General features: G+C 41.4%; 1 protein-coding gene and 1 pseudogene across 1 annotated transcript in view; one reads left to right on the plus strand and one right to left on the minus strand.

Moving 5' to 3' along the window:
* AVEN (apoptosis and caspase activation inhibitor) overlaps positions 1-26,977 on the plus strand; it is a 165,048-nt gene that overhangs the window by 34,386 nt on the left and 103,685 nt on the right. Inside the window, exon 2 of the mRNA XM_026480078.4 lies at positions 7,151-7,328. Coding sequence (XP_026335863.1) covers positions 7,151-7,328 — 178 coding nt within the window. The remainder of the gene's footprint in view (positions 1-7,150; positions 7,329-26,977) is intronic.
* Positions 14,271-15,329, minus strand: LOC113241909 (lupus La protein-like; annotated as a pseudogene).

Consider the following 26,977-nt stretch of genomic DNA (forward strand, 5'->3'; position numbering starts at 1 on the left):
AAAAAAAAGTGTTGCCCAAACATACTGTTCATAGACTGGCCCGTTCAACTAAGCAGTTTGTAATTTCATGTAAATTATTGTTGTAAATTAAATAGCAGTATGGCTGCAGTGAGTAAATCTTTTTATTGGTTCTGTGGGGCATATGGTAGCTTTTGTCTAGTTGTTCTGTCCATCCCTGAAAGCAGGGTATTGACGCCTCCATCTCTTATTGTTGAACAATTTCCCCCTTCAGTTCTGTCAGTGTTCGCTGCATATGTTGTGGGGCTCGATTATTAGGAGCATATGTTATAGTTGTCCCATCTTTGTCCTAAATTGACCCTTTTATTGTGTAATGTCCTTCTTTGTCTCATAATAATTTTTGCTTTGAAGTTTATTTTGGAGGGGTGGGGGAATGGGATAGGCTGGTGATGGGTAGTAAGGAGGGCACGTGTTGTGTGGTGCACTGGGTGTTAGACGCGAGTAATGAATCATGGAACTTTACATCAGAAACCAGGGATGTACTGTATGGTGACTAACATAATATAATAAATTATTATAAAAAAATAAAGTTTATTTCGTCTGATACTTGTGTAGGCACTCTGGCTCTGTAACGTACTGTTTACCTACAGTATCTTTTACCATTCAGTGCGTTATTAATACTTGTCTTTGAATGTGCCTCCTGTAGACAGCAGATAGTTGGATCTAAAAACGTCCATTTTGCTAGTCCCTGCCTTTTGACTGAATTGTTGAATCTATTCACATTTAGCGTCGCCATTGATACAGTTGGATATTTATGTCTGCTCCTTTACTTGTTTCCCACAGGTCTCACGTAGACTTTGTTCCTCTCTTCGTCCTTTGCAGTTTCTTCTGCATAAAGTAAATATTTTTAATATCACATTTAAATTCCTTTAATGATTTTTTTTGGGGGGTCATTTCCTTAGTGGTTGCTCTGGGCTCTACTGTATACATTGTAACTCATCAGAATCCGCGTCAGAGTTAGGTGGCTTGGTGAGGTATGCGAGCGTCTACCCCTGTACAGCTCTGTTCCCCACCCCCTTTGTGGTGGTGTTACACATATTACGTCTGGAGGTTACAAAACCAAGAACACAGGGTCACCATTATCACCTTACGTGATTTTATCTTTTGAAGAATGGGAGAAAAAAGAATAAGCATATACTTATTGCTTTTGTTATACGAGCCTTATTTCCTGTTCCTGGTTTTGTTCATTTGTTTCTGTATGTTTGAGTTCCCGTACGGGGTCCTTTCCTTAGCGCAGTACAGTTTAGCTCCTACCCGCCTCCTTTGTGCTGTCGTTGGCAAATGTGTTGTTGGGCCCATAACATGTGGAAATATAATTATGCACATATTGTTTTAAATCGCTTTTTAAAATCCATTATGGGAGGTGAGGGCTTATCAGATATGACTTGCAAATATTTTCTCCTGTAAGTTGCCTTTTCATTTTTTTAAATTGTTTTTTAATTTCAGTAGAGTTAACATGCAGTGTTATATTAGTTTCTGGTATACAGTATTGTGATTCAGCAATTCTATACATGACTCGGTGCTCTTCATGGTAAGTGTGCTCTTAATGCCCTTCACCTCTCCCCCCCCCCCCCCGCCTCTGGTGACCATGCTTGTTCTCTGCAGTGAAGAGTCTGTTTCTCGGTTTGCCTCTTTTTTCCCCCCTTTGTTCGTTTGTTTTGTTTCTTAAATTCTACATGCGTGAAATCACATGGGATTTGTCTTTCTCTGACTTATTTAGCTTAGCATGATGTTCTCTAGCTCCATCTGTATGGCTGCAAATGGCAAGATGTCATTCCTTTTTAATGGCTGAGTAATATTCCAGTTATCTACCACATCTTCTTTAGCTATTCATCTATTGGTGGACACTTAGGTCGCTTCCGTAATTCGGCTGTTGTAAATAATGCTGCAATAAACACAGGGGTGCACGTGTCCCTTTGAATTAGTGTTTTTGTATTTTTTGTGTAAATACCCAATAGAGCTACTCTATGATCCAGCAATCACACTCTTTTTAACTTTTTGAGGAGCCTCTACTGTTTCCCAGTGTACCTGCACCAGTCTGCATCCCTACCAACAGTGTGTGAGGGCTCCTTTTTCTCCACATCCTTGCCAATAGTTGTTGCTTCTTGTGGTTTTGATTTTAGCCATTCTGACAGCCATTCGGAGGTGATCTGTCTCATTGTGGTTTTGATTTGCATTTCCCTGATGATGAGTGATGTTGGTACCTTTTCATTTTGTTGATGGCTGCCTTTGCTGTACAGAGGCTTTTTAGTCTGATGTATTCTCACTGGTTTATTATTTTTGTTTTGTTGCCTTTGCTTTGGTGTCAAATCCAAGAAATTGCCAAGACTGATGTCAAGGAGCTTACCCCCATTTTTTTCTACTAGAAGTTTTATGGTTTCAGGTCTTATACTCAGTATTTAATCCATTCTGAGTTAGCTGTTGTGTATGGTGTGCGATAGTGGTCCAGTTTCATTTCTTTTGCATGTGGCTGTCCAGTTTTCCTAGCACCACTTATTGAAGAGATCGTCCTTTCCCCATGGTGTACCCTTTGTCGTAAATGGACCATATATGTGTGGGTTTATTTCAGGGCTGTCTATTCTGTTCCGTTGGTCTATGTGTCTATTTTTATGCCATTGCCATACAGTTGTGATTACTATAGCTTTGTAATGTAGTTTGCTATCAGGAAGCATGATGCGTCTAGCTTTGTTGTTCTTTCTTAAGCTTGCTTTGGCTATTCAGGGACTTCTGTGGTTCCATACAAAGTTTCAGGTTTTTTTTTTGTTGTTTTTTTTTTTCCCTGTGGAAAATGCCATTTGGAATTTTGATAGGGATTGCACTGAATCTGTAGATGCTTTGAGTAGTTATGGATTTTTTTTTTAAAGATTTTATTTATGTGAGGGTGCATGTGTGCGTGCATGGTCATGCATGCATGGGGGGGCAGAGGGTGATGGAGAAGGAGGCTCAGTTCCAGGGCCCCAGGATCATGACCTGTACAAAGGCAGATGCTTAACAGACTAAGCCACCCAGGCACCCCTCGCTATAGATATTTTAACAGTATTCTTTTATTTTTCTTGTGTGTGTGTGTGTGTGTGTGTGTGTATGTGTGTGTGAGAGAGAGAGAGAGAGAGAACATGAGTGGGAGGGAGAGAGAGCATCTTCAGCAGGCTCCAGCTAGAATGGAGCCTGATGCAGGGCTTGATCTCAGGACCCTGAGATCATGACCTGAGCTGAGCTCAAGAGTCAGTTGCTAAACCGACTGAGCCACCCAGGTGCCCTTTAACAATATTCTTTTAATCTGTGAGCACAGACTATCTTTACATTTGTGTCTTCTTTAATTTTTTCCATCAGTATCTTATATTTTTCAGTATATAAAATTAGCATACTAATTTTGTAATGATGTTAACATAATAATAACATAAATAATAATGGTGCCTTTATAGTTTTCACATTGCTTTCATCAGTATTTTCCTTACTTGTTCTGTTCTGTCTTGCAATTTTGCATATTTTGTCCCAGATCTTTGCAAAATGAACCAAACATAAAATCACCTTTAAAATACACCTTTCTCTAAGTTACATCAAATGTCTTCTCAGCTTTATTACTTTTTACTACCCTCTTGTGATAGAGGCTAACGGCAGCTCTTCTCATCTCTGCAGTTGGGTGGGTGTAATGAGGTCATCTTTCAGTGATTCTTCTTAGTTGGGGATTAGTGAGTCATTCAGTGGTATGAGGCCCAGGCTATCCTAAGCACTTTGTAAATATTAAATGATGGTGAGGGCAGGGCCATTCATTCTTTCCAGGTCCCCTGCTTCCTATTTCAGTGCTTGTTTCACTGCTAGAATCTCCTCAGGTGTTTCAGACCATCATCCTTTTTCACGTCAAGCTAAGTACTCTGCCCAGGCTTACATTTTTAGCATGTGTTACAGCGATGTTCAGAAGTTCTGTGCTAACTGGAGAAGCCTCTCTGAATTACGTTTACCCAGTGGGCCAACAAAGGAATAGTGGATTTTCCCCGATTGAACGCTGCTAGGATTTTCAGCTCTGGTTCTGTCCCCTTAGTTCCACATCAGTTATGAAGCTATTTTCTTTAGAACGTTCCTGGTATTTATTATTTAAATGGCACATCAGGTATGCAGTCACGTACCTTTAATCTGCTACCATCTTTGAGTTCTGAGAAACTCTCCAGGAACGGCAGGAAACCTCTAGGGTTCAGGCAGTCTTGGCAATCTGCCTCATAATCTAGGGATTGCAATCTTCTCGTGCCATCAGGGAGGCTTATATTTGAAGGCTGAGAGTCACCTTGAAAGGTCAGTTACTCCATCCTTTCATGTGAACTTACTAAACTTGATTCTGTCCAGTGGGGAGATCAGACTTCACCCAACCTCATTGGTTAATCTTAGCATTAATTGTGTTGGGTCAGCCATTTATCATCTGTCATTTGATGTGATGTAACATAAGGTTCAGAACAACATCTATGATGTATTTTAGCCAAAAAAATACTTAACTTGACTCTATTGGGCATTCAGATTTTTAGATTTCTTTTTTAATCCATTATTTCTTATAAACAAGTACCACCAGGAAGCAGCCAGATGGAAGATGGGTCTCTGCACTCTACCTGTACTGGTCACTTCAATAAATCAATGTCCTAAAAAGAGACTGTGCTAGATTCAAAGGGACGTGGGCATAAACAGTGAACTATAGGGCATGGTCTTGAATAGGATACTGGCTTGGACAAAACCAGCTCTAAAGGAAATTTTTGGGGTCAGGCAAATTTGAAAATGGTCTGGATGTTACACCAAATGCCATTTACTGACATGGAGAGGTGCAGAATTTTGATGAAAAAATTCTTGTTACAAAAAAAGTATCTGTGAATATATAATAGTGCGTATACTTCCAGATCTCTTTCTAAGGTGTCACTAGTGGTACTCCTACTCTCAAGTGATGGGAATGTGGGTTTTTTATTTATTTCTTTGCTTGTCTCTTCCTCTTAATTTTCTGTAGTGCACATGACCCATTTTTGTGTTAATAGAACCTTATTTTTTTTTCAAAGTTTAGACTAACATGTCCTGTATAGATGAGTTGTAATATATTTCACAAGTTTTTCTCTTGATAAGGATTTTATAATCTTTGGGATACTTCTTTGAACCGTGTGTTTAGATTCTACGTGCATCTTCCTTTTTGAGGTTTTATTTTTGATTATGGAAAACTTCAAATACATGCAAAAGTAGGTAGAATAATGTAATTATCAATTATGCTCAGTTTATTTCCTCTGTACCCACTATTCCTCTCCACCCATTACTTTGAAGGAAATCCTACATGTCCTGTCTTTTCCTTCATAAATAGTTCAATATTTATTCCTAAAAAATAATATTTAAAAAAATCACAATATGGTATCACGGCAAACAATAAACACATAATAGTATTTCTTCAATATAATCAAATATCCAGTTACTCACATTTCTCTGATTGTCTCAGAAGTGATTTCTATCTATAGTGTTATTATTTGAATCTGACTTCAGATTAGTTCCTGACATAACAAATGGTTATTTGTCCATTAAGCTCTTTCAGTCTATAGGTTTCTGCCTCCTCCCCCAGCACTTTTTCCCTTTCAAATGATTTGTTGAAGAAACTAGGCCCTTTATCTTTTATAATTTCTCATCTTCTGCATTTTTCTGCATCCCTCTTTTAATGAATGGAAACTGTTCTCTTGAATGCATCTGAGCAGAGTTCCATTTAAACTTATAAAACTTATTTATTGTGTTTGTAAAATCTGTAAAATGAAATGGTTAATTTTTTTAAACTTTCAAAATATTTGTTTTTAAAAACTAATCCCTAAAATTGAAAAAAAATAGCTGTATATTAAATTTTTGTGCAACACCTAGGAATGATTTATTTCCATTGACTTTATTATTTTTATTTATTTTTTTAAAAGATTTTATTTATTCATTTGACAGACAGGCAGCGAGAGAGGGAACACAAGCAGGGGGAGTGGGAGAGGAAGAAGCAGGTTCCTAGCGGAGGAGCCTGACGTGGGGCTCGATCCCAGAACACCGGGATCACGCCCTGAGCCAAAGGCAGACGCTTAATGACTGCGCCACCCAGGCGCCCCTGACTTTATTTTTTTTAATGTATCAAATTTATATTCAGCCTATTGTCTTCCAGAAATGAAAGATGAGCATTTAATTCACTTTTGCCACTATTCTCTCTTCTCTCCCACCTCTTCTTCTTTATAATATTTTATGTATTATTCTTATTTATGTGCTTATTTATTGTTCATTACTTTAAATAATTATGCCTCAGTTTCTTATGTAGTGGTTTCTTTTTTCTCAAGCCACATTCTTGGGCATAAAAAGGATTAACTTCATTTCTGTAACTAAAAGATCCCATTGCAGTAGCTGGCAAAAACCTTAATCATTACCAATTCCAAGCAAACGCAGTCATTTTACATGTAAACTTATATAGGTCAGATTTCATCCCTCCCTTCCCTACGTGCGTGGCGGTGCAGGTGTTTCTGCAGTATTTATGTGGTGCCAAACTGGGAGTAGGTAGGCTTTGAAATGGTTGATTTCTTTCTTTCTTTTTTCTTTCAAGATTTTATTTATTTATTAGAGAGAGAGAGAGAGAGATAGCGTGAATGGAGGGGAGGGGCAGTGGGAAAGGGAGAAGCAGACTCCCTGCTGAGCAGGGATCCCAACGTAGGGCTTGATCCCAGGACCCTGGGATCATGACCTGAGCCGAAGGCAGACGCTCAACGGACTGAGCCACCCAGGCGCCCCTGAAATGGTTGCTTTCTATCCTAAAGTCCTCTAAGTTTAAGACTCGTGTAGCCTTGTTTGAATAAGATGAAACAGCTTTTGAAAAAGGACACACTGGGGTAGACGTTAGCCCTATATCAGTTCCACAAATTTTTAGTCAGGAACGTGCCAGATTTCCTTTGCAAAGCTGAAAGAAAAGCTTACCCTGAAAGTACATTCTGGTGTAATGGGGTCCTTTTGAAATACTATTTAGTATCCTCCGAGAGCTTGGTCTATAAATGTGCTCTTTATCGTGATACCGGCGTACTATTTTTTTGTTTGGTTTTACTTTACTGCTAAGGCCGCTAAGGTCGAAATTCCCACTGCTTGCATATTGATTTGTCTCTAATGATTGCAGGTTGAAGATGACAGTGATGCAGAGACCTATGGAGAAGAGAATGAGGAACAGGGAAATTATTCTAAAAGAAAGATCGTCTCTAACTGGGATCGATATCAAGATATTGAAAAAGAAGTCAATAATGAAAGTGGAGAGTCACAGAGGGGGACGGACTTCAGTGTTCTCCTCAGCTCGGCAGGTATGAGTTCCCGTTGCATGCGTATGGGTTAGTGCCTGAAAGTCGCATAGACCTTGTATTTATGTTCCTTTTAAAGCGGCATTGTAATAACTAGCAGTTCATTTTGTCCTTTGGATTTTAAATTCAAGGAAAGGACAGTATATCTAATGCCTTGCAAGGAAGAAAGATGTTTCTTTAAGTGGAAGCTAGGGATTCCATGTACCGATGTAGAGGGACTTAAGTCCTGGTTGAAATGGATAAAAGGCTTTACGGAAATGAAAAATACTGAACTATGCCCCTCTAAATTTTTTTGATTTCAGAGGAATCAATACTTATGTTTATACAAAGATTTACCAAGCTTCTAGAATATGTGTTCTTTCCCCTTTTATAGCCAGAAATATGCATATTAGTGGATATGCACATCGCAGAGACCTGTGCACCTGAACGTGAAAACTTTTCTGTTTTGCTTTTGGACAGTCTTCTCTCATAAGATGCAGTACTTTCCTTCTCTGGCCAGACTCCACCCTGACTGCTGTGCAGCTGTGTGAGGCTGGGGAGTAGGAGAGCAGTGGCAGGAAGGAATGGAGCAGGCCTGGTTGTGCAGATGGCTGCTTTCTGCTAGGGTGTGGCATGAGGGTGAAAGGGTGGATGGCGGATGGGTTAGTGGTTCTCAGGGGATAGGGCTGGGGGAGGTGGATGTGGTTATAAACAGTTAACATAAAGGGTCCTCGTGGTGCTGCTACTGATCATTATCTCGATTGTGGTGGTAGATACACAACCTGCTCAAGTGATAGAATTGTCTAGAACTTAAGACACGTACATACAAGCGAGTGCAGATAAAGCTGGGAACTCTGAGCAGCACTGGTGGGTAATATCAATGTCAGCGTGTCAGTATTCCGGTGGTGATATTATACTACCGTTTGCACAATGTTGTCACTGGGGGAAACTGGGTCAAGTGGACGGGAGACCTCTCCGTATTGTTTCTTTAAAGTCTTCTGTGAGTCTACGATGACCTCAACAACAAAATATCACCAGGTCAAAAAAATTTTAAAGGAGGAGGAGGTGAGAAGCAGAGACGTAAAGATTTTCAGACAGTTCGCTTTGAATTCCCTCTTCCTCCCAACTTTTATGTTGCCGCTGAGTTCAACCTTTCTTTTTTCTCATCTGCCTGTATTTTTGAGTGCCTGTACCAGAGTAAGAATCCGAAAGGGATGAATTCTCTTCCGACTTAGTCAAACCCTTTGAGCAGAAAGAGAACTGTCAGTGGAGAGACTGTGTGAGCGTGAGAAGAGCAAGGCTCAGCCTGGTGTCGTTTTGCTCTGTGTGCCACACACACCGTAACCCCGTTAGTCGGGGTTTGCTGTTGGCATCCAACTCACTGACTGTTCGGGACCGTTGACACCTCTTCTTGCCGGTCACATGAGTACTTGCCTCTGGTGGCCTGAATTTTGGCCAATTACAGGCTTCTAAGCACTTTTTCTTCAAGGTGGGAGAAAGGTAAAAGGTGGGCTGCTTAGTTTCACTTTCTGTTAGCTGTTCTGCTAAAGGACGTAGGGGAAACTTGAAGTACGGCCATAAGATTAACACGCAAACCTCCTGATTTTCGTTGAACCAAGTGTGTAGTTCGTTACCGGGACAGTGTCTGGCACGTGCAAGGTCCTGCATGAATGTTTGAAGGCAATTCAGAATTCGAGTCTGACCTAGCGGTTATGCCCAGTTGGCTTATGATTTTGGTTATGTTAGCATTTTATTTATAACTTAAAACCTGACCCGATTTGGGTCTCCTGTGTCTTTTTCCTGTGGTCTGTCTTTGCTTACTGATTTCTTTCCAGGTGCCTTGTTTATCTGTGATTGATTTCTTGGACGATGACAATTGTCACATCGTCTGATACGTGCTTTTATTTTTTTCCCACTCTGCTGGTGATTTATCATTTTCTTTTCACCATGTCCTATGCCTGAGGATATTCGCCATTCTTTCTTCATTGTAGGAGTAGGACTGTATTAGTTTGCTTTTGAGAGATGGACTTCCTTCTGTGATCATAAAATATTAATATTCTCCAGATAGGCTGACTATACTCCTCAGAGTCGCAGACTTGCAGTATACCATATTCACTTGGGTAAATAAATACACAGCCCAGAAAAAACGTGGCTAGTTTGTTAGATGTGCACCTCATAAACTTTTCTAGATATAGCCGAGTTGCTTTCCAAAGTGGAGGTGGGCTAGGATTGCTAGTGTTTGCTGTCTTTGCCAACACATAGTACTGTTCGACTCTTTAACTGTGACCAGTTGACGGAATGGTGTCTAGTTCTGAACAACTATTTGAGTATCCACTACTTCCAGGTATTATTTTAGAGGCCGAGCATATGGCAAAGAACAGAGCAGACAAAAACCCCTCTTCCTGGAGTGAACACTCCACAGGGTGGAGACACGTTAAAGAAAAGATGTTAAATAGTGATGATTGCTTGGGATAGAAATAAAGTGGGGAGAGGCTGTTACAATTTCAGAAAGAGTGGCCAGAGAAGGTCTTACTGAGATGACAACATTTGAATAAAGGCCTGAGGAAGGTGAGCGAGTAAGCGTTGAAGGTATCTGTGGGAGGAGTGCTGCAGGCTAAGGGAATAGCAAGTTCAAAGGCTTTGCGATGGGAGTAGAGAGACTAGCAAGGGCGGCCAGCATGGCTGGAGCCAGGTGAGCAAGTAGGTGATGAGGTCAGAGAGGTATATGTGGCCAGATCATGGGGAGGCTTGTAGACCATTGTAAAGATGGTGGCTTTCACTCGGAGTGAGGTGAGCAGCCACCAGAGGGTTTTGAAGAGGGGCGTGATATAGCTAACTTATATTTAATGGGATCTCTCTCTGTCTGCTGTGTTGGTAGACCAGTTGGAGGCTATTGCAACAATCTAAACAAGCAGGGATGGTGGCCATGGCCAGGGTGGTGGCCATGGAGCTGGTGAAACATGGCTGGCGTCTGGATCTATTTTGAGGGAAGAGCATACAGGACTTGTGGATATGGGGTATGAGATAAAAAGATGTATAAGGACGATGCCAGGTTCTTGGCCTGATAACTACAAGAAGGGAGCTGCCATTGATTGAGATAGGTCAAGCTGTGGGCAGTGCTCAGTTTTGCGTGTGTCAAAGTTGAGATGCCAGTTTGACCTCTGCGTTAGTCAGAGTTCTTGTAGGACATGGATGGCCTGCTCAGTATAATTAGAAAGAAGTTTTAACCAAGGCATCATATACACAAGTATGGGTGGGATGTGGGGAGAGTGCATAGATAGTAGAGCATTGGGAGGGCAGGAAATGGCAGGATGTTACTATCCCTAGTTACTGAAACTCGGGGGGAGAGATTCTTATAGAGCAGTTGACCTTGAGAAGATGAATCACCTTTGCTCCAGGATGTAGCCGGTGAAGGTGATTCCACAGGGAGGGAGACAGGTGAAATAAATACTCTGGTCTTATACTTTTTTTCTTCTTTATTCTCCTGCCAGGGCTTCCCATAATCCTAACCTATTAGCATCCAGAGGGCAAGGGAAGCGTGTTGCTGTCATCCATATAGATCAACCTCCTAGGGCAGAACAGGGAGGAAGAGGAGGGTGAATGTGGAGTGGCAAATGGAAGAGCCCCAGCACAGCATCCAATAGGAAATACCCAGTAGGTTGTTGGATGTAGACCCCCGGGGTGCAGGACCAGGTCTGGCCTGGAGATAGACATTTGGGGGATGACAGTCTGTAGGTGATATTTTAAGTCATGAGGCTGCATGAGATGACCAAGGGGGTTATTAGTAGAAAAGTACTGAGCACTGGACAGCTCAGTGTCTAGAGGTTAGGGAGATGAGAAGGAACCAGCAAAGGAGACTGAGTGTGAGTGGTGGAAGGAAAAACCAGGAAACTGGTATCTTCAGATGTTCTCAGGAAGGAGGGATCTGTGTCAAATGCACTTGATGACATCCAAAAATTGACACTTGACTTTAACAACGCGGGGTTACTAGTGATCTTGGCCAAGAGTAGTTTTGTTGGAGCGGCGGGAATTTAAAAATATGGGAGGAGAGACACTGGAGACAGCAAGTGTAAACACCTCTTCATTTTAAGGAGTTTTGTTATAATCAGAAGGAGAGTGATGGGCTGGTGGGGGAAGTGGGTCAAGACATGTTTTTTTAAAGATGAGAGAAGTAACTGCATGTTTTTTTGTTGATAGAGCGAACCAGAAAAGAGGGCAAAAAAAAATGTGGGAGAAGGTGAGAATTGCTGGATTCATGTTCCTTGGTCCACATGTGGTGATGGAATCCATATTATACAGGTGGTGGGAGTACCCATTGCTAGGGCCTCCGAGCGTTGTTGAACTGTGATCAGAGGAAAGGCCGGAACATAGAGGCAGGGATACGGGTAGGTGGGTTGATGCGACAGGCACTTGAGGAGTTCCCTTCTAACTGCTGCTGTTTTCTTAGTGAAATAAGAATGCTGTAAGTAGGGGCGCCTGGGTGGCACAGCGGTTAAGCGTCTGCCTTCGGCTCAGGGCGTGATCCCGGCATTATGGGATCGAGCCCCACATCAGGCTCCTCTGCTATGAGCCTGCTTCTTCCTCTCCCACTCCCCCTGCTTGTGTTCCCTCTCTCGCTGGCTGTCTCTATCTCTGTCGAATAAATAAATAAAATCTTTAAAAAAAAAAAAAAAAGAATGCTGTGAGTAAGGGTCACGGAGGAGTTACTAGAAGTGTGAGAGAGTAGAAGGTAAGAAGTGGTTGTCTACAGGGTGGGAGAATGAACGAAATAGGAAACTGGTCTGGTTGCTGGGTGGTACTAGAGGCCCACTGGAGTTGGTGTTCATGAGTGTAAGGTAAGAAGAGGGGTTGTTCCCCCATTCATTCTGCTGTTTGTGTGCAGGTAGAGGGGTGGAGAGTAGGATTTAATCGCGATAGCCTAGCTAAGCAAATGCCCTGGAAGGAGACAGAAGACAGAGGGTGATTGGACTTCATGCCTTATTTTTTATTCTAGAATGAGCTGTGTGGTGTGTATACCTCTGGTCCCATTCTCAAATGCCATTTTGAAGATGGATCTTTTGCTTAGAATACATCTAGCTTAATGTGTTATTTTCCTAATAGGATTTACATCGTAACAGTGAATCTTTGAGGACGAGTAATTAATTCAAAGAGTGAATTTCTACTGCACAGAGAGTTGGCGTGTATGTACGTATATGTATGTATTCACTTAGGAAGGTAGTATGTCATTTTCCAGTAAAGTCAAAGGTCCAGCTCTTGGACCCTTGGAAGGCACTGTAGAAAGCTCTAGCACACCTGCACCAGGAGACGTGTGAGTGTTCGTAGCGATGTTGATCAGAAGAGCCACAGGTGAGGGCAACTCAGGTGTCCATTCGTAGTGGAGTGAATGCATAAATGGGCGGCAGAGTCTCTCAAACACGCCGTAAAGTAAAAGGAGCACTGCAGAGCCACAAATACCTCCGTACGTGTCCACTTAAAGTTCACACACAAGAAAAAGTAAGCAGTGTTGTTTAGGGAGGCATATTTGGATGGTAAAATGGAAACCAAAGAAATGATTATGGTAAAACTCAGGATTGTGGTCCCCTCTAGTCGAGAGGTGAGGGGTAATGATTGGGGAGGGCGTGTAGCAGGTGTCGGGGTGGGGGGACTTCTGTGATGTTGACAGTCCTCTATTTCTTAACCTGGATGGTCTACTTACATTTGTTGAGTAATTATTCTTTAAATTGTATCTCACCTATTCTTTTATGTGTCTCTCTAGACAAGGGAAGTCTGAAAATGGATTTCTAATGATAGGATTTCAGTTACCTGCACGGACCATGGGGAGCATTGTGGGAGAAGCAGTCCTTCTCGGCACCCCGAGGCCTTGGTCATATAGGCGCCGCCTGCGTGGTTTTGGTCTCTGGCCGTGGGCACTGCCGTCTTATTCCTCCAAGTGGAGGATAAAGGAAGAGGGGACTAGTTTGTTTGAAGTCCCACTTTTGCTGGTAGGATTGGGAGTCCTCAGACATCTTTTCAGGACTTTCTGTAAGCCTCTGAAACAGAGTTGCACCCACAGCTTTCTTTTCGAACAATGTTCTTGCAGTTCTTACTCTCACTTATAGTCAGACATAAGATGTTAGATCTTTAAGTAAGTCCCCCCCCTTTTTTTCAAGTGGTGAGTCATTGAATTCATGCCATAGGCTCTATCTATTCCTTTCAAGAAGTCACAGATAACCAGAGTTAGAAAAATGTTTACAGTGCAAGCAGAATGCAGTGGAGCAATATTGAAGATAAACATGTGGGGAAAAAATCTTTTATGTGCAAGTCTGTAAGCTCTGTTTATTTTCAGTGGAACAAATACAAATGAAATGATTAGTGTGCAATTTGGTCAGCATCATTGTCCATGCATATTTTCATTTCAAGTTATTATGTATTTTCTACAATATAAATTTATGAAAAGTTAATTTTGAGGGGTAGACTTTAATATGATATTTGATCCCCCATCCCCCCATATTCTTTTGCCAGCAATTAGACTAAAAGGGAAAAGAAAGCCTCTTGCTCTAGCAGCCCACGGAGCAGCAAGACAGCTGTATTTGTCCCCATGGACTCAGTTCGGTTTTTTTTTTTTTTTCTTTTTCTATGGTATGCCTTTTATCAGTTTTTACTGATATATTCTCATTACAAAGACGGTTGAGAAGAAGAACTTTCCCTTTGGTATTTGAATCATTTGAAATAACAGAAACAAAACTATGTTTGCCCTAAAAAAAAAAATAATCATCTTCCTTTGGGTAACAACAACAAAAAGAGGCAAAGCCACAAAAAAAATCTGTCTTACAGGTGGACATTGAAGTGGGCTTAATTTGACTTTCTTTTTTCAGATCTTCAAAGATAAAAGCCACAAAATACCTAGAAATGGGTTTGCCAGATTCCTGGTCTCTGCGCCACTGGGTCTTTTTGGTTGTTTCCCGACAGGTTTTCCTTTGTCTGCTTTTACTGGTCCAGCTGCACCCTTTTCCTCCTGTGACTCGTCCCTCTTCCATGTTCACTTTTTTGCCATGAAACTGTACTTTCCCTGGCGGATTTAATTCCTCTCCCTCTTCCTTCAAATCTCTGACCTTTTCAGTTCCATTTGTTTAGGGATTCTCGTTGATCCTCCATGATATCTTTCGGCGCTGTTTTTCCCCCCACCTCTCCTGGTACCTCCCTCCTCACTTCTTTGTTCCTTAGCTGTAAGTTACCACTCTTGTCTTCCTCGCCTTTATCTAGTGCTTCTTAGCTTTTTCTTTAAATAGAATTACTCCCCCCCCCCTTTTTTTTTTTAACTCCTCTGGTAAAAGTCTATCCATTTTATTTCTCCACGATTTGAGAAAAGGAAGTGTGGATCTTTTCAACCAGGTCTGATCATCTACGTCATCCCAGAATTTCAGCACTCAGCTTTCTAGAGGTTTCATTTTAGCATCTAGCTCCTTAATTTAGCTTACACCTTATTTTCTTTCTTCATTTTCTTTTTCCCCAACGTGTCTTCCTGGAAAAGTCTTAGAAGGTCTTTATGCTTTTGGCCTGTGTCTTTATAAACTTTTTAGCAAATTCAATACTATCAGACCCTGCAAATATTGATCCCTTCGTGCTTTGTGTAACGTTGTTTTCATTTGAATAGTTTGTGCTTGACCTTTATCTTCTAATCCTTTCTGTCATCAAGGATCGCATCAGCTGGAAAGCCTTTCATGCACACGGATCTGTTTTTACATCATTTTTAATACTCATCAGTCATTGGAGAGACATTTTATACTCATTAGACAGGTTCGTGTGGAGAGCTTCTGATGTTAGCTTTATTTTTATTTCCGCAGGTCTTGTCTTTGATTTGCTCAGTGCTTCCATTACATTAAAATCTGTCATTAGGGAGTTCCCCTGTTGGATTTTAGTATCTCCAGGGGAACCTGCCTTTCATCCAGTGTGATCTGTCCCCTTTAAAAGCTTGTCTCGTGGCAAATTAAAGTCACTAAGATAATTCTTGATTTGATGACCGATTTTGGTCCCGGAGTAGCCGTTTTGTCACAATCCGCGCTTGCCGCTATGCGGCTGCCTTTCTGGTCCTTATCCTGCCGAGCTGGGCCATTGGATCACTGGCAGTGACTACAGGTCTCCAGCTCATTTTTAATAATTGAATGTTTAGATTATTAGATAATTTAGATTATTCTTACTAGAAATATCTTAATGAGAGGATATGAGTGCATCTTTTTGAATTTGACTTGTATTCCTGATACTGTTCTGGTTGCTAAACGTCTAACTAGCCGCATATCAAATCTACATGCTACGTTCTAATAGCATCTAGCATATTCCTCTCAACTGCTGCTGTCTCCTGGCTGTTAATTCATATAGACTCATACATCCTTGAAAAAAAGAAATGCCATAATTTAAAGGGGAGTTTGGGGAAGCCGAGCAAATAAAGGCTCATGATCAATGTCCTATTTAAGTGGAAGTTGATAAGGTTCTCTTTACTTGCTCTAGAGAAAGTGCATTCCCTCCGTATTCTCCTAACTGTAATTGATACTATAGTAATAACAGGTTCCGATTACGTGATGGTGAGATTTGATATAAAACTGATATGTAAGGTTTCATCGTGTCAAGAAGATTAAGCCTGATTATTAATAGAATACTTTCCGTAAAGTACTGAAAAGTAGAATGGGGAAAGTCCAAGTTTTATAATAAAGGCTACTGTAACAAGAATTACAAAAGGAGGGGCACCTGGGTGGCTCAGTCCGTGAGTGTCCGACTCTTGGTTTCCACTCAGGTCGTGATCTTATGGGTCCTGGGATTGAGCCCCACATCAGGCTCTGCGCACAGTGGGGAGTCGGCTTGAGGTTCTGTCCCCTACCCCTCCCCCCCCCGCTCACTTGTTCTCTCTTTAACTGTCTAAAATAAACAAATCTTTAATAATAATAATGGTAGAATAACAGTTATTTGGTAAAGCCTAATGAAGGTCAGCGTACAACCTCTTGTGCTATAAAAAGCATGAAACACGTGAATTCAGAGGCTCTGAGTTGGGATTAAGGTTAATAACCCTTAGGATTGTGAAAGTGAAGTCCTGTTGCAGTAAGTGGAGCTGAAGTGTGGTAATGTATTCTGGTGGTGGACCGGAAGGAGCGCTTGACTGGTGGGTGTCCGCTCCTCCGGGTCATGGTTCTGGCTGTCACTTACTAGGTACATGACCTTGAAGGAGTGAAACTCTTGAAACCTCTTTTTTTTTTTTTTTTTTTAAGCTCTGAATTAGAAATCATACCTGCCTTGCTTTACGACAGGGTGGTTGTGAGGGTCATGGGGAATTCTTTGAAAAATGATCAAGTGCTGTACAAAAGTCAGTAATTATTTCATAGGCGAAGAAAAGAGAGCTGTTGGGTTAGAATATGCTGTGTAAGTGTGTTGGGGGAGGGGAGCTCATTGTCCTCGGGTCTGTTCCATCCAACACTGTTGAAGCAAGAGAAAAGAAACTAATTGGATACTTTAGATGGAAAAAAAAAAAAAACCTTTAAATGTACCTTTTCTGATCAAAAGGTAATATCCTCAAAAGATTAAAATACCTGTAGGAAACTCCATCGTGTATTCCTAGTGTGTTGTCATACCCAAAATGGAATGGAAAGAATGCCTTCACAGGACTGGTTATGAGGATGTTATATTGGTGTCAGAATTTTCAGCTAAGAATGAGGTTGATGTAAATGAAATATCAATACGTACTGCTAACTTAGTGACTGAGTGTGCTGTCCGTTTCCGAAAGAGTAGTGAGGATGTCAACATACTACTGCCCATAATTTGTGGTGAGCATTCTTCCTGGAAATTAAATCTGCCTCTTAGATGTTTACTTGGCACTTGCAAAAGGGACTTCGTAGAGAACCTCTCGGTCATCACTGGCCCTTGAATGTTGCCTCCTATGTATTGTACACGAAGGGAAACATTCCATTTTTCATACTAATACTGCTGGTCTTTTAAATCATGAAGTTTTAGAAAGTTTAACTGTTCTCTTCATCTCTTCATCCACTACTTGTTAGCTACATGGATAATTTATGTAGTTTTAGTATTTACCTTCTGAATTCTGTGGTTATAGAGAGTTTTCTGCCTTCTGTTTATTTTTTAAAAATTTATTACACCTTCAGTGGGGGGGAGGGACAGAGGGGCAAGCAGATGCCCTGCCAAGTGGGGAGCCCAACGTTGGTCTCAATCCCAGAACCCTGAGATCATGACCTGAGCCGAAGTCAGACACTTAACCGACTGAGTCACCAGGTGCCCCATTGTCTTCTATTCATAGAGTTTAATCTTTATAAAAACTTATAGTGCAATTTGAGGTTATCATGAATAACTATGAATAACCAAAATTAATAGAATGCTAAGTTTGTTATCCTGACTTTCTCCCTCCGTGGTGGGAGTACTACGTGAGTCACATCTGTCAGCCAATCGGGCACCTGGGCTTTCTGGTGTTCTGCCGTTTAGAGAATAGTAGAAACTTTCAGTTTTAGAGCTAGAATAATCCTTGGTGATAATTCTTTCACTGAACATTTCTTGAGCTTCCCTTATTGAACACTTCTTAGAAACGAGCAGAATGAAACTAGAAGATTAAGTGACTGTGTATATGGTGACAGTATGGAGCAGTTGTCTTTGGCTTCAGATTCGGCTTCTAATCCCTCAATTAGCACATCCTCCAGTGGGTCATACATCGAGCCGGGTGCTGAGAGTACGGAAGTGCCTAAAACCTACTCCCGCCGTACAGAAGGTTGTTGGGCGAGGCAGTGTACCACAGGCCCTGAGCATTCCTGCATGTGCTTGATGGCCGTGTCAAGAAGGCGGGACCCTGACTGCTCTCTACCTGGGGCAGCAAGCAGCCATGCGAGAGGGGGTAACGTCTCCCCCAGACAAAGATCAGGCTTGCTTCCAATTATTGCGAGAGCAGTGAATCCGCTAAGCTTAGTGTTCCTCTCCTGAAATGTCGTCCATGGCATGTGTTACATGCTTCCACAATGTGTTCTTTGAAATCCCCCCCCGAGATGGAGCGGGCAAGGGGAACCAGCGCAAATGAAAACAGAGCCGCGGCTACTACTTTTGCCAAGAATAATCCAGGCCTTGGTCTGTGATCCGGGAGTCTCAGGTCTTCCGCCAACATCCACGAAACAGTAATGGGCTAGCTTCTTATCTTTCAGACAGGATAAAATCTCAGCCCCTGCATAGTTCTTGGCATATACCACTTGTGAGGTGACAGAGATGAGGAAATTGACAATGACAGGTCAACTCAATTTGAGAGGCCCAGAGTGCAGTGCGACAATCAAGGGACAGCACCCAGTTCAGCTTGCAGAGGTCAGGGAGGCTTTCTGAGTGCATTGCTCTTAAGCCGATCATACCAGATTGTATGTCTGTTGAGGGCAGGTCTTTTTTCTTTAGCATATGGCACAGTACGCAGCACACGGTTTGCAGCTATGAAGCTTGCAGAGTGGATGAGTAAGCTGCTGTGTGGGGTTATTGGGTGTGGTGTAGTGCATCAGAAAGCCCTGTGTCTGCTATCAGAGTTGTGTCCTTTTCAAGGCCTGAAGTCCCGAGGAGATATTGCTCAGTGAAAAGCAGCTCATTCTGTAGGCCGACGGAGTCTATTTCAGCAAGTGAGGAAGGTGGTTGAGTTGCAGAATATCTTGTACGTGGGTTCAGTTACTACTAAGTGACCTTAAGGACCAGTTATTTATTTTTTGAACTTTTTATTTTCTCATACTTCGTAGATTTTTTAGAAGAGTTGCAAAGACAGTGCAGAGAGTTCACATATACCCTTCATCTAGCTTCTCTTAATGTTAGAATCTTACGTAACCATAGCGCATCTATCAAAAATAAGAAATTAAGATTGTTATATTATGGACTTTGACTTTCCCCATTTTTTTCCCCAATGATGTTCTTTTTCTGTTCCAACTTTGGATACCACACTGTAAGTTAAGTTTGGATATCCACGCTGTAAGTTAAATCTGCTTAGTTTCCACTAATTTGTAAGTTTCTCAGTCTTTTCTGGACTTGACACTTTGAGGAATAGTGGTTAGGTATTTTGTAGAATGTCCCTCAATTTGGGTTCTTCTGATGTTTTCTCGTGGTTTGGTGGTAGATTTTGGGAGATGGTGATGTGGCTTTCTTGTTGGGTCATATCAGTGGACACGTGATATCAATATGACTTCTTACTAACAATATTAATTTTGATCACTTGATTAAGATGGTGTCTGCCAAGCTTCTCCAGTGTAAAGTTACTTGCCATTTTCTTCAGTAGAAGCGAGTGACTTGACCCCACTCATACTCGGGCTGCGGGTTGAGCTTCACCTACCAGAGGGAGGAGTGTCAAGGCATTTTGGGTATAAATTAAAGCAATGACAGTAAATAATATCTTGGAAATATTTTGAGTCTGTGCAAATCTTGTTTCTCCTTAAAGATTTAGGGGAACCAGCTCTCTAAGAATGAGGCTAAGAATTGCCTGAGACAAGAGGTCAAGCTATAATGACCATATACTTCACCTTTTTCATTTATGGTTTCTTGTAGAGCTGTAAATGTATATATAAATGTAAATTATAAATGATATTTCTGTGTCACTGACCCTTCTGTGCATTTCATTAAAGAGTAGATGCACGTACATTAAACAAATAGGGTGAATGAAGGTACATTTGTGAAACAAGGTAAAACATCTGTAATTGACTTTAATATCTTCCTCATTAATCAGTTAAAAAATGCTTATTTTATCTCCTAGCATTTGTTGGCTACCGAGTAAGAAGGTGTGTGTGTGTGAGAGCGCGCGTGTGTGAGAGCGCGTGTGTGTGAGAGCGCGCGTGTGTATGTGTGCGTGTGTGAGTGAACGAGTAGCTACATTCCAAGTGACTTCTATGGCAGTGGTTTAGCTGTCAAATTGCATTTCATCTTTGGGAGATTTGGCTTTTTAACTATATGTTATTGTGTTGCTCCAGAACAGATTTTAGTAGTGAGCTATTCTCAGAAATATTTTCATTTATTTCCTCCTTTTTTCCCCCCAGAGCACAGCATTTCTAATTCTTGGGGTCATCAGAGTAGGGGGTTGGGTGGGGCCTGAATGGAGAGGGAGTGATCTTGCAGTAGTTTGCAATGGAGAAGGCAACATTGTTGGGAAATGTTATCAGGGCCAACTTTTGGATTAGGCTGAATAACAGTAACTACGTTAATTTGGGGGGTAGGGGTAGAAGAGGTGTAGGCATAAACAAATGTGTTAGCAGTTCTTATTTCTAGAGCCCCTGGCTGGGTATCTGGTACTTACGTATAACGTTTCAATTTCAAAGTAACCTTGCAAGGTCAGTATTAGACAGTTTTACAGAGGAAGCAAATTCAACTCAAGGGAGTTAGATATCTTGCCTAATGTCACATACCTAGTACAGGATGGAACCGTAGTATGAATTTCTGTCAGTCTGATTCCAAAACCCAGTATTCTTTATACTGAGCTCTTGCTTTCTGCACAGTCGGCTGTGCAGCGGTAGGCTCTACTGGTAGATTCTGTGGAAAACGAGATGTTTCACAGCGTGGGAATAGTTCTTTCCCCTGCCCCCACTTCGTAGTGAAACAGCAAAATGCGTACGACGTGTGCACAACACACACACTCACACGTACCCCTTTCAGCTACTTTAAAAAAAAATCGTGGGATAGTTTGGCACCTTTTGGTCTGGTCATGACAGTGGAAACATTGCTCTTATTACTAGCTATGTGTGTCATTTAAACTGAAAAATCTGGAAAGCAAAATATGGATTCATTTCATCTCTCTGACTTGTATTATGACAGAGGTATTCAGGAGCTCTACTATGGAAATGAGTTTTCTTTGACTGCTGGTAATTATTAGCTCAAGCAAAAGAGCTGCTTTGTGTTAAGCTGTGTGTGCCGTGGGTGTGTAAACGAGCTTCATCTGCTGTATACTCAGAAGCGTGACAAGGCATCACTAGTGTTAATATTTTTCGCATTACCTATTGGATTTTTTATTTAGATATCTTCTCCCCATAATTCTGAGAAAAAACCGAGAGGGATTGCTGCCAGGGCTTGGAGGAGCCTTAGAAGTTGTGATGTATAGACATACATAAACCCATTTGAACCTCAGTAGCCCATTGAGCATTTTTGCAATTTGATGATTCTGATTTTAATGTAGAGAGTACTTATTTACAAAGTGTTTCTGAATCCCAGGCTAGTCTTTTTTGAGTTTTGATTGGAGGTTCTAGTGATAACATTTTTAGGGTTGGCTAGGTTTCACTCCATGAGATAGATCTATATCTATATCTAGATACACATAATATAATATCAATGTCCATGGTATTGCAAGTTAGTAAACTACCCTTGAAGATTTAATTGGCATACGGTGTAGGGATTTGGGAGCTAGCTGTGGAAATTGCCCGTACCTTGACTTAGAGCAGGAAGTAGTTTGGGGTTCTCTCTGTGTACAGACATAATGAGAAATGGGCCAGGTTGTGGGGCAAGTTTTATCTTTAGATGTCTGCCTCTTTTGTCCTCTTTTCTTTCCCATTTAGGTACCTGACTGACCGTCGTCATGCCCAAGGTCTTTATGTACTCGTTTATGCTTTGCCTGTTCTCCTGGCACCGCTCTCAGGAAACCCATACGTGTACAGTTAACATTTGTACCTCGTGTTCACGTTGTACGCGGCCGTGAGGCCACAGCTGGAGACGTGGGAGGGGACGTTGTTTGGGAGGCAGTCCATCGGACTGTTCATGTGTGGGACTATGTGCCAGGGCACCTTTGTGTAAGGAAAGCGACAGGTAAAGTGACATCATTTTAGAACAGGCTGCTTGGTAAGGTCATGTCAAGTTACAACATTCCCAGGCACTGGTGCTTGAAGGGTACGCTGCTAACAAAAATATTATTAAATCCACTCTGTGTAGGAGTGTGCGTGTCTGTCAGCTCTACAGTATAATTCCTAAATAAGAATTTGCCGCTCCTGATGTAACTTTAAAATCATGTATCTTCAGCTCTACCTGTTTGATAACCTGGTGTCTCCTCCCCACTGTGCCTGGTTGCTAGGAGCCATTCTAGTTTACCATGGTGTCGTTTAAAAAAAGCACTAATTCAGCGAGAGTATCTTAAATTTTCTTCCCTGTTATCTTTAAGCTTTTTTTTTTTTCAACACCCAAAATCATAGCGAAAAAGTGAGTTGTTTGTTAGTTTATTCTCTGGGTTTCAAAACATCATTGCATCATGAATTCATAGCTAGAACAAGTTAGTGTTCATCTGAATGGTTTCTTCTAATTCCAGTTTAAAATCTCTCGAATTGCTCCTATTCTACTGACCAGCAGTTTTCATAAGGAAAATATACAGCCACATGTAAGTTGCTTTTTTCTTGATCACTTAAGGTCCCTATCGCCTCTCTGCGCATGCCCTTTAAGATTCCCCAGAGTGCCAAGTGAACTGCTGTCAGTTAAGTTGGTGTGTTCTGAATCTTCAGTGTCTTTTTTCCCTTCAGTCTTCAAAAGGCAGCATAGAATGCACACTCTGGAGACAATCTTAGATGGCGTTTGGTTCAAATCTTTCACTTTTCAGATGGGGGCGCTGAGGCTCATATAGGTTGGGTTTTAACCTAAAGCTGTAGATACTTGGAGGTGAATTGCTCAGATAATTTCTTTTCTGTATGTTCATAGTGCAGTGTCTGAGTCACAGCAGTAGGCACCCCCAATGAATTCAATTTTTATTTTGGAGAGGAATTTGAGAGTTGATTCCCTTGGAGTTGTGTCCTTTGGCGTAAACTCTAGTCAAATTGGTATGCAGAGAGGAGGTCGAGATGACTTTTTCAGAGTTAAAAATTGTGGATATTCTCAAGTATGTAGACCTTCCTAAACAGGCTTGTGTAGGATCGAAAAGCAACCCGGACGGTTGTATAAGCCAAAAGGCCCCACCCATCATTTGCTCTTTTGTCTGCCTGGTTCTGCTAGTCCTACTCCCTACTCTGGCCCGATGTGGACATTTATCTCCTTCTTCTATCTTTCTTTCACATTTGCTCTTGTGAGAATGGAGGCTTCTGGGCAAAAGTATTACTCCACTGGTTTTCTTGTTTGTAAGTTCTGGCCTTCTAATGTTTCTTGGGTGTAGGAACCAGGGGAAAGGAAAAGACAGGCTGATTTCTGTTTTTCTCAGACTCTTTAGGGACCAGTCTGTATAATTTAATTTTTATTTCGGGATTTGTTTCCGATTTTTAAACAGTCTAGAACCGCAGCACGTTCAGGGGTGCTCAGGAAATACTGCCAATCCATAGGTGCCGCTTTGTTTGGGACGGCCAGTCTGCCCTGGGTCTCTGCATACAGGACGTTTCTTTCTGTCTTTCGAAGCGTCCTGGAGGGAGAGCGAGCATAGGATTGTGCTGCGTGAGGCCCCCGGGTTGCACAACAGCCCGATTCTCAGTATGCGGTCCCAGCCTCCTACCGAGAGCAGGTGACTGCGCAACATTGGAAGTTACTGTGACACGCAGTGGCTTATGTGCTTATGAGTGACGGTGAGGGGAGGGTTTGTTGGCATCTGTCTCATCTTCAGCACGTGCTGGACTGTCCCTCAGACGGCCTTTCTGAGGTAGCAGTATAGGAGAAACCCTGTCTTTGAAGGTGAGCATATTGGAGCTCGTTCTCATTGTTATCCTGAAGGCATGCTTCTCTCTCACTGTAAGGAGTCCAGCCTCTGGGTTCCCTTCATATGTGGTTATTATGATTTTTATGGATTTTGTTTCTAAAAGGGGAGTGGCTGGGTTTTTCCGGCTGCCCTTACAGTGAGGTAATGCACATTTTCAACTTCTCTAGCTCTTTGGTACCAACTGGAGCCCCAAACACACTTTTATTTACTCATTTTACAAGATGTAAACCTTGCTATAACTAGTTTGTGCCTTTGTAACCATGAGTATAGGTATGTCTTTGCTACATAAGAAATTACTGGTAAGAATTGGTTTTCTTCTCAAGGGACCTTGTAATATTGATTACTTCCATTCAGGATGTCACTTCGCCACAGGAGGCTGGCACAGGGAGGGGGTAGGGAGGATGTGGGAAAAGAAATTAGCCTATGGTTCTATGGTCTAGGACATTTGTTTCAAAAGTTTGGTTGGGTGTCTGAGATAGGAAGGGTACATATTTTTTAAAAATGTCTTGGTCTTGGTATTTATGCTAACATAAAATATTTGTAATGAAGATAGCTGTATAATTATGGCTACAGAAGTTCTCTCTCCTGACTTAAAAATCTTAATAAAGATGTGTAAATTATAGCTGGCTCCTGACGTAGTTATCTCAAGGAATAAAGTTGCAGAGTTGTTTTTCTTCCAAGACCTATTTATGGAGGGGCAGTAAAAAAAAAAAAAAAATCGGATGCAAAAATGGCAAAAGTTGGTATTTGTTAGGCGGTAAGTACGTGGGTGTTGGTCATCTGTTTGAACTAATTCCTAATAAAATACTTTAAAATAGGGGCGCCTGGGTGGCACAGCGGTTAAGCGTCTGCCTTCGGCTCAGGGCGTGATCCCGGCGTTATGGGATCGAGCCCCACATCGGGCTCCTCCGCTATGAGCCTGCTTCTTCCTCTCCCACTCCCCCTGCTTGTGTTCCCTCTCTCGCTGGCTGTCTCTCTGTCAAATAAATAAATAAATAAATAAAATCTTTAAAAAAAATACTTTAAAATAAATCTCAAGAATACATTTCAAAATATTTTAAAGCATTTTAGGGAGAAAAAAGACATTGCTCACTTGGAGATTGGCTTCAAAATAAGAATCATTTGAGATTTTGGAATAATAGTCAAGAGAATTCCTTAGTAAACGAGGAATAGTGCTGGAGATGCTCCATGAATAGACACAAATCACATAACTAGTGGGTCCTCGTAACTGCACGTGTCGGGGGTATTTCCTCTTAAGAAAAAGGTTGCTTTATCCTGTTATATCCTGTAATATATCCTGTCAGATAGAACATTTAGTGATGTATGATTCCTAATACTTGAGCCCTGTCTCTCTCTCAAAGTCAAGTAAATTACAAGAGCCCACAAATCTGAAATCAACTCAAGGCAGCTAAAATGTTTGGCACGGTGTTATAGGCGGAAGAATATTATGAAGGGGGGCTTCTTGGTATTTCCAACAATGGAATTCTGTTGATTTCTCACGCTGAATTGGGAGTCCCATTATGACAAATTCTTGTTTCATTTTCATGCCTTACTTCTTGATTGCATATGATATAATTTTCTGAGATGCTGTTAATTTTGCTTGTTTCTAGGTTATTCTAACCCAAAGTATAGATGTTTATTTTTTCTTTTTTTTAAGGAGTAGGAGAATGAATTTATTTTATTCATTTTACTTATTTTTTTAAAGTAAACACTACGCCCATTCGGGGGTTCAAACTCACCACCCCAAGTTCAAGAGCCACATACTCCACTGACTGAGCCAGCCAGGCGCCCCAAATTATAGACGTTTAATCCTTGTTTATCTGCTTGTAGTTTATTTGAATCCTAGGTCTTGGTTGCCTGGTCATTGTTGAGACAACAGAGTAATGGAGTAGCATTCTGCATGTCTGAGCAGCCGTGTTTGGCAGCCTGTGCCCACTTGGGCTAGAAAAAGCTCTTGCTTGACGTAACTCCAGCCAGGAGTTTTAGACCAAGTGGCAAGGTCTGTATGGAATCAAACAAGTGTGTTAAAATAGAGAAGAATACCTTTGTGGATCCTCTCGGTGGCAGAACAATTACAACAAATGCGCTTTAGGAGCTGTTCCAAGAAGTGAAGAGGGGAGGGCGCAGGAGAGATGGCACGACAGGGGCTGTTCTGTGCTTTCTGTCCGGACCCAACCAGGTTTTATGTGCTCTAGGTCTTGCTTTTATGTATTTTATGTCTTGATGTTTTATCTAAGATCTTGTTTGAAACAATGTAACACTGCTAAAAAAAAAAAAAGAGAGGGTGTGGAAGCTCAAAAAGATCGCGAGCTGTGTCTATCAAACCAGGCTCAATAAATGCGTTTGTCCACGTGCCCTGAGCACTTCCGGAGACGGTAGCTGACTCCACCCCAGCCCACATGTTGATGGATTCTCGAGCAATGCCGGCCTACTTGAATACCTTCTTACTTTGGATTCTATCATAGAAGATAATGTGCCGCATAGGCTCTAGCCTGTACTCGCTTTGAAAGAGATCACCATTGTTGATACAGATTTATCTGTTAAATCTGATACCGTGGCTTTCAAACTCAAAGGAAATTTGACTTAGATACTTGCATAGATTTATTCTTCACACAGAGAGAACACAGAATAAATATAAAATATTTAAGCATGTTACCTCCCCCACTCTTATCTTTGGATGAATCAGAAAGCTGACTGTAGTTAGTATCTCCTCAATTTCTCTTGCAAAATGCTTATCCAAATTCTTCTGTAATCACTTTTGAACAAACAGCAAGACCTATTTAGATCCTCTTGGACAATTGAAGAAATTCTGATCACAATATGGTATGGCAAAATGTGATTGCCATATATCAAATACAGCAAAAGTAAAAGGGGATTAATTTCCTATCCTGTATTTGTAACCTCATGATATTATTTAGTATACTTAACAGATCTGATTTGTTCATAGCTATTAGTTCAGTACTACTCCTCCAAAAAGTTCCCTCCTTGAGACTTTCCTGGATTTGTCCTGTTTTCTCACTACCAGTGAACCTGGGGTATATTTTAGAATCCTCAT

This window comes from Ursus arctos, unplaced genomic scaffold, assembly GCF_023065955.2.
Source record: "Ursus arctos isolate Adak ecotype North America unplaced genomic scaffold, UrsArc2.0 scaffold_36, whole genome shotgun sequence".
NCBI classification, from domain to species: Eukaryota; Metazoa; Chordata; class Mammalia; order Carnivora; family Ursidae; genus Ursus; species Ursus arctos.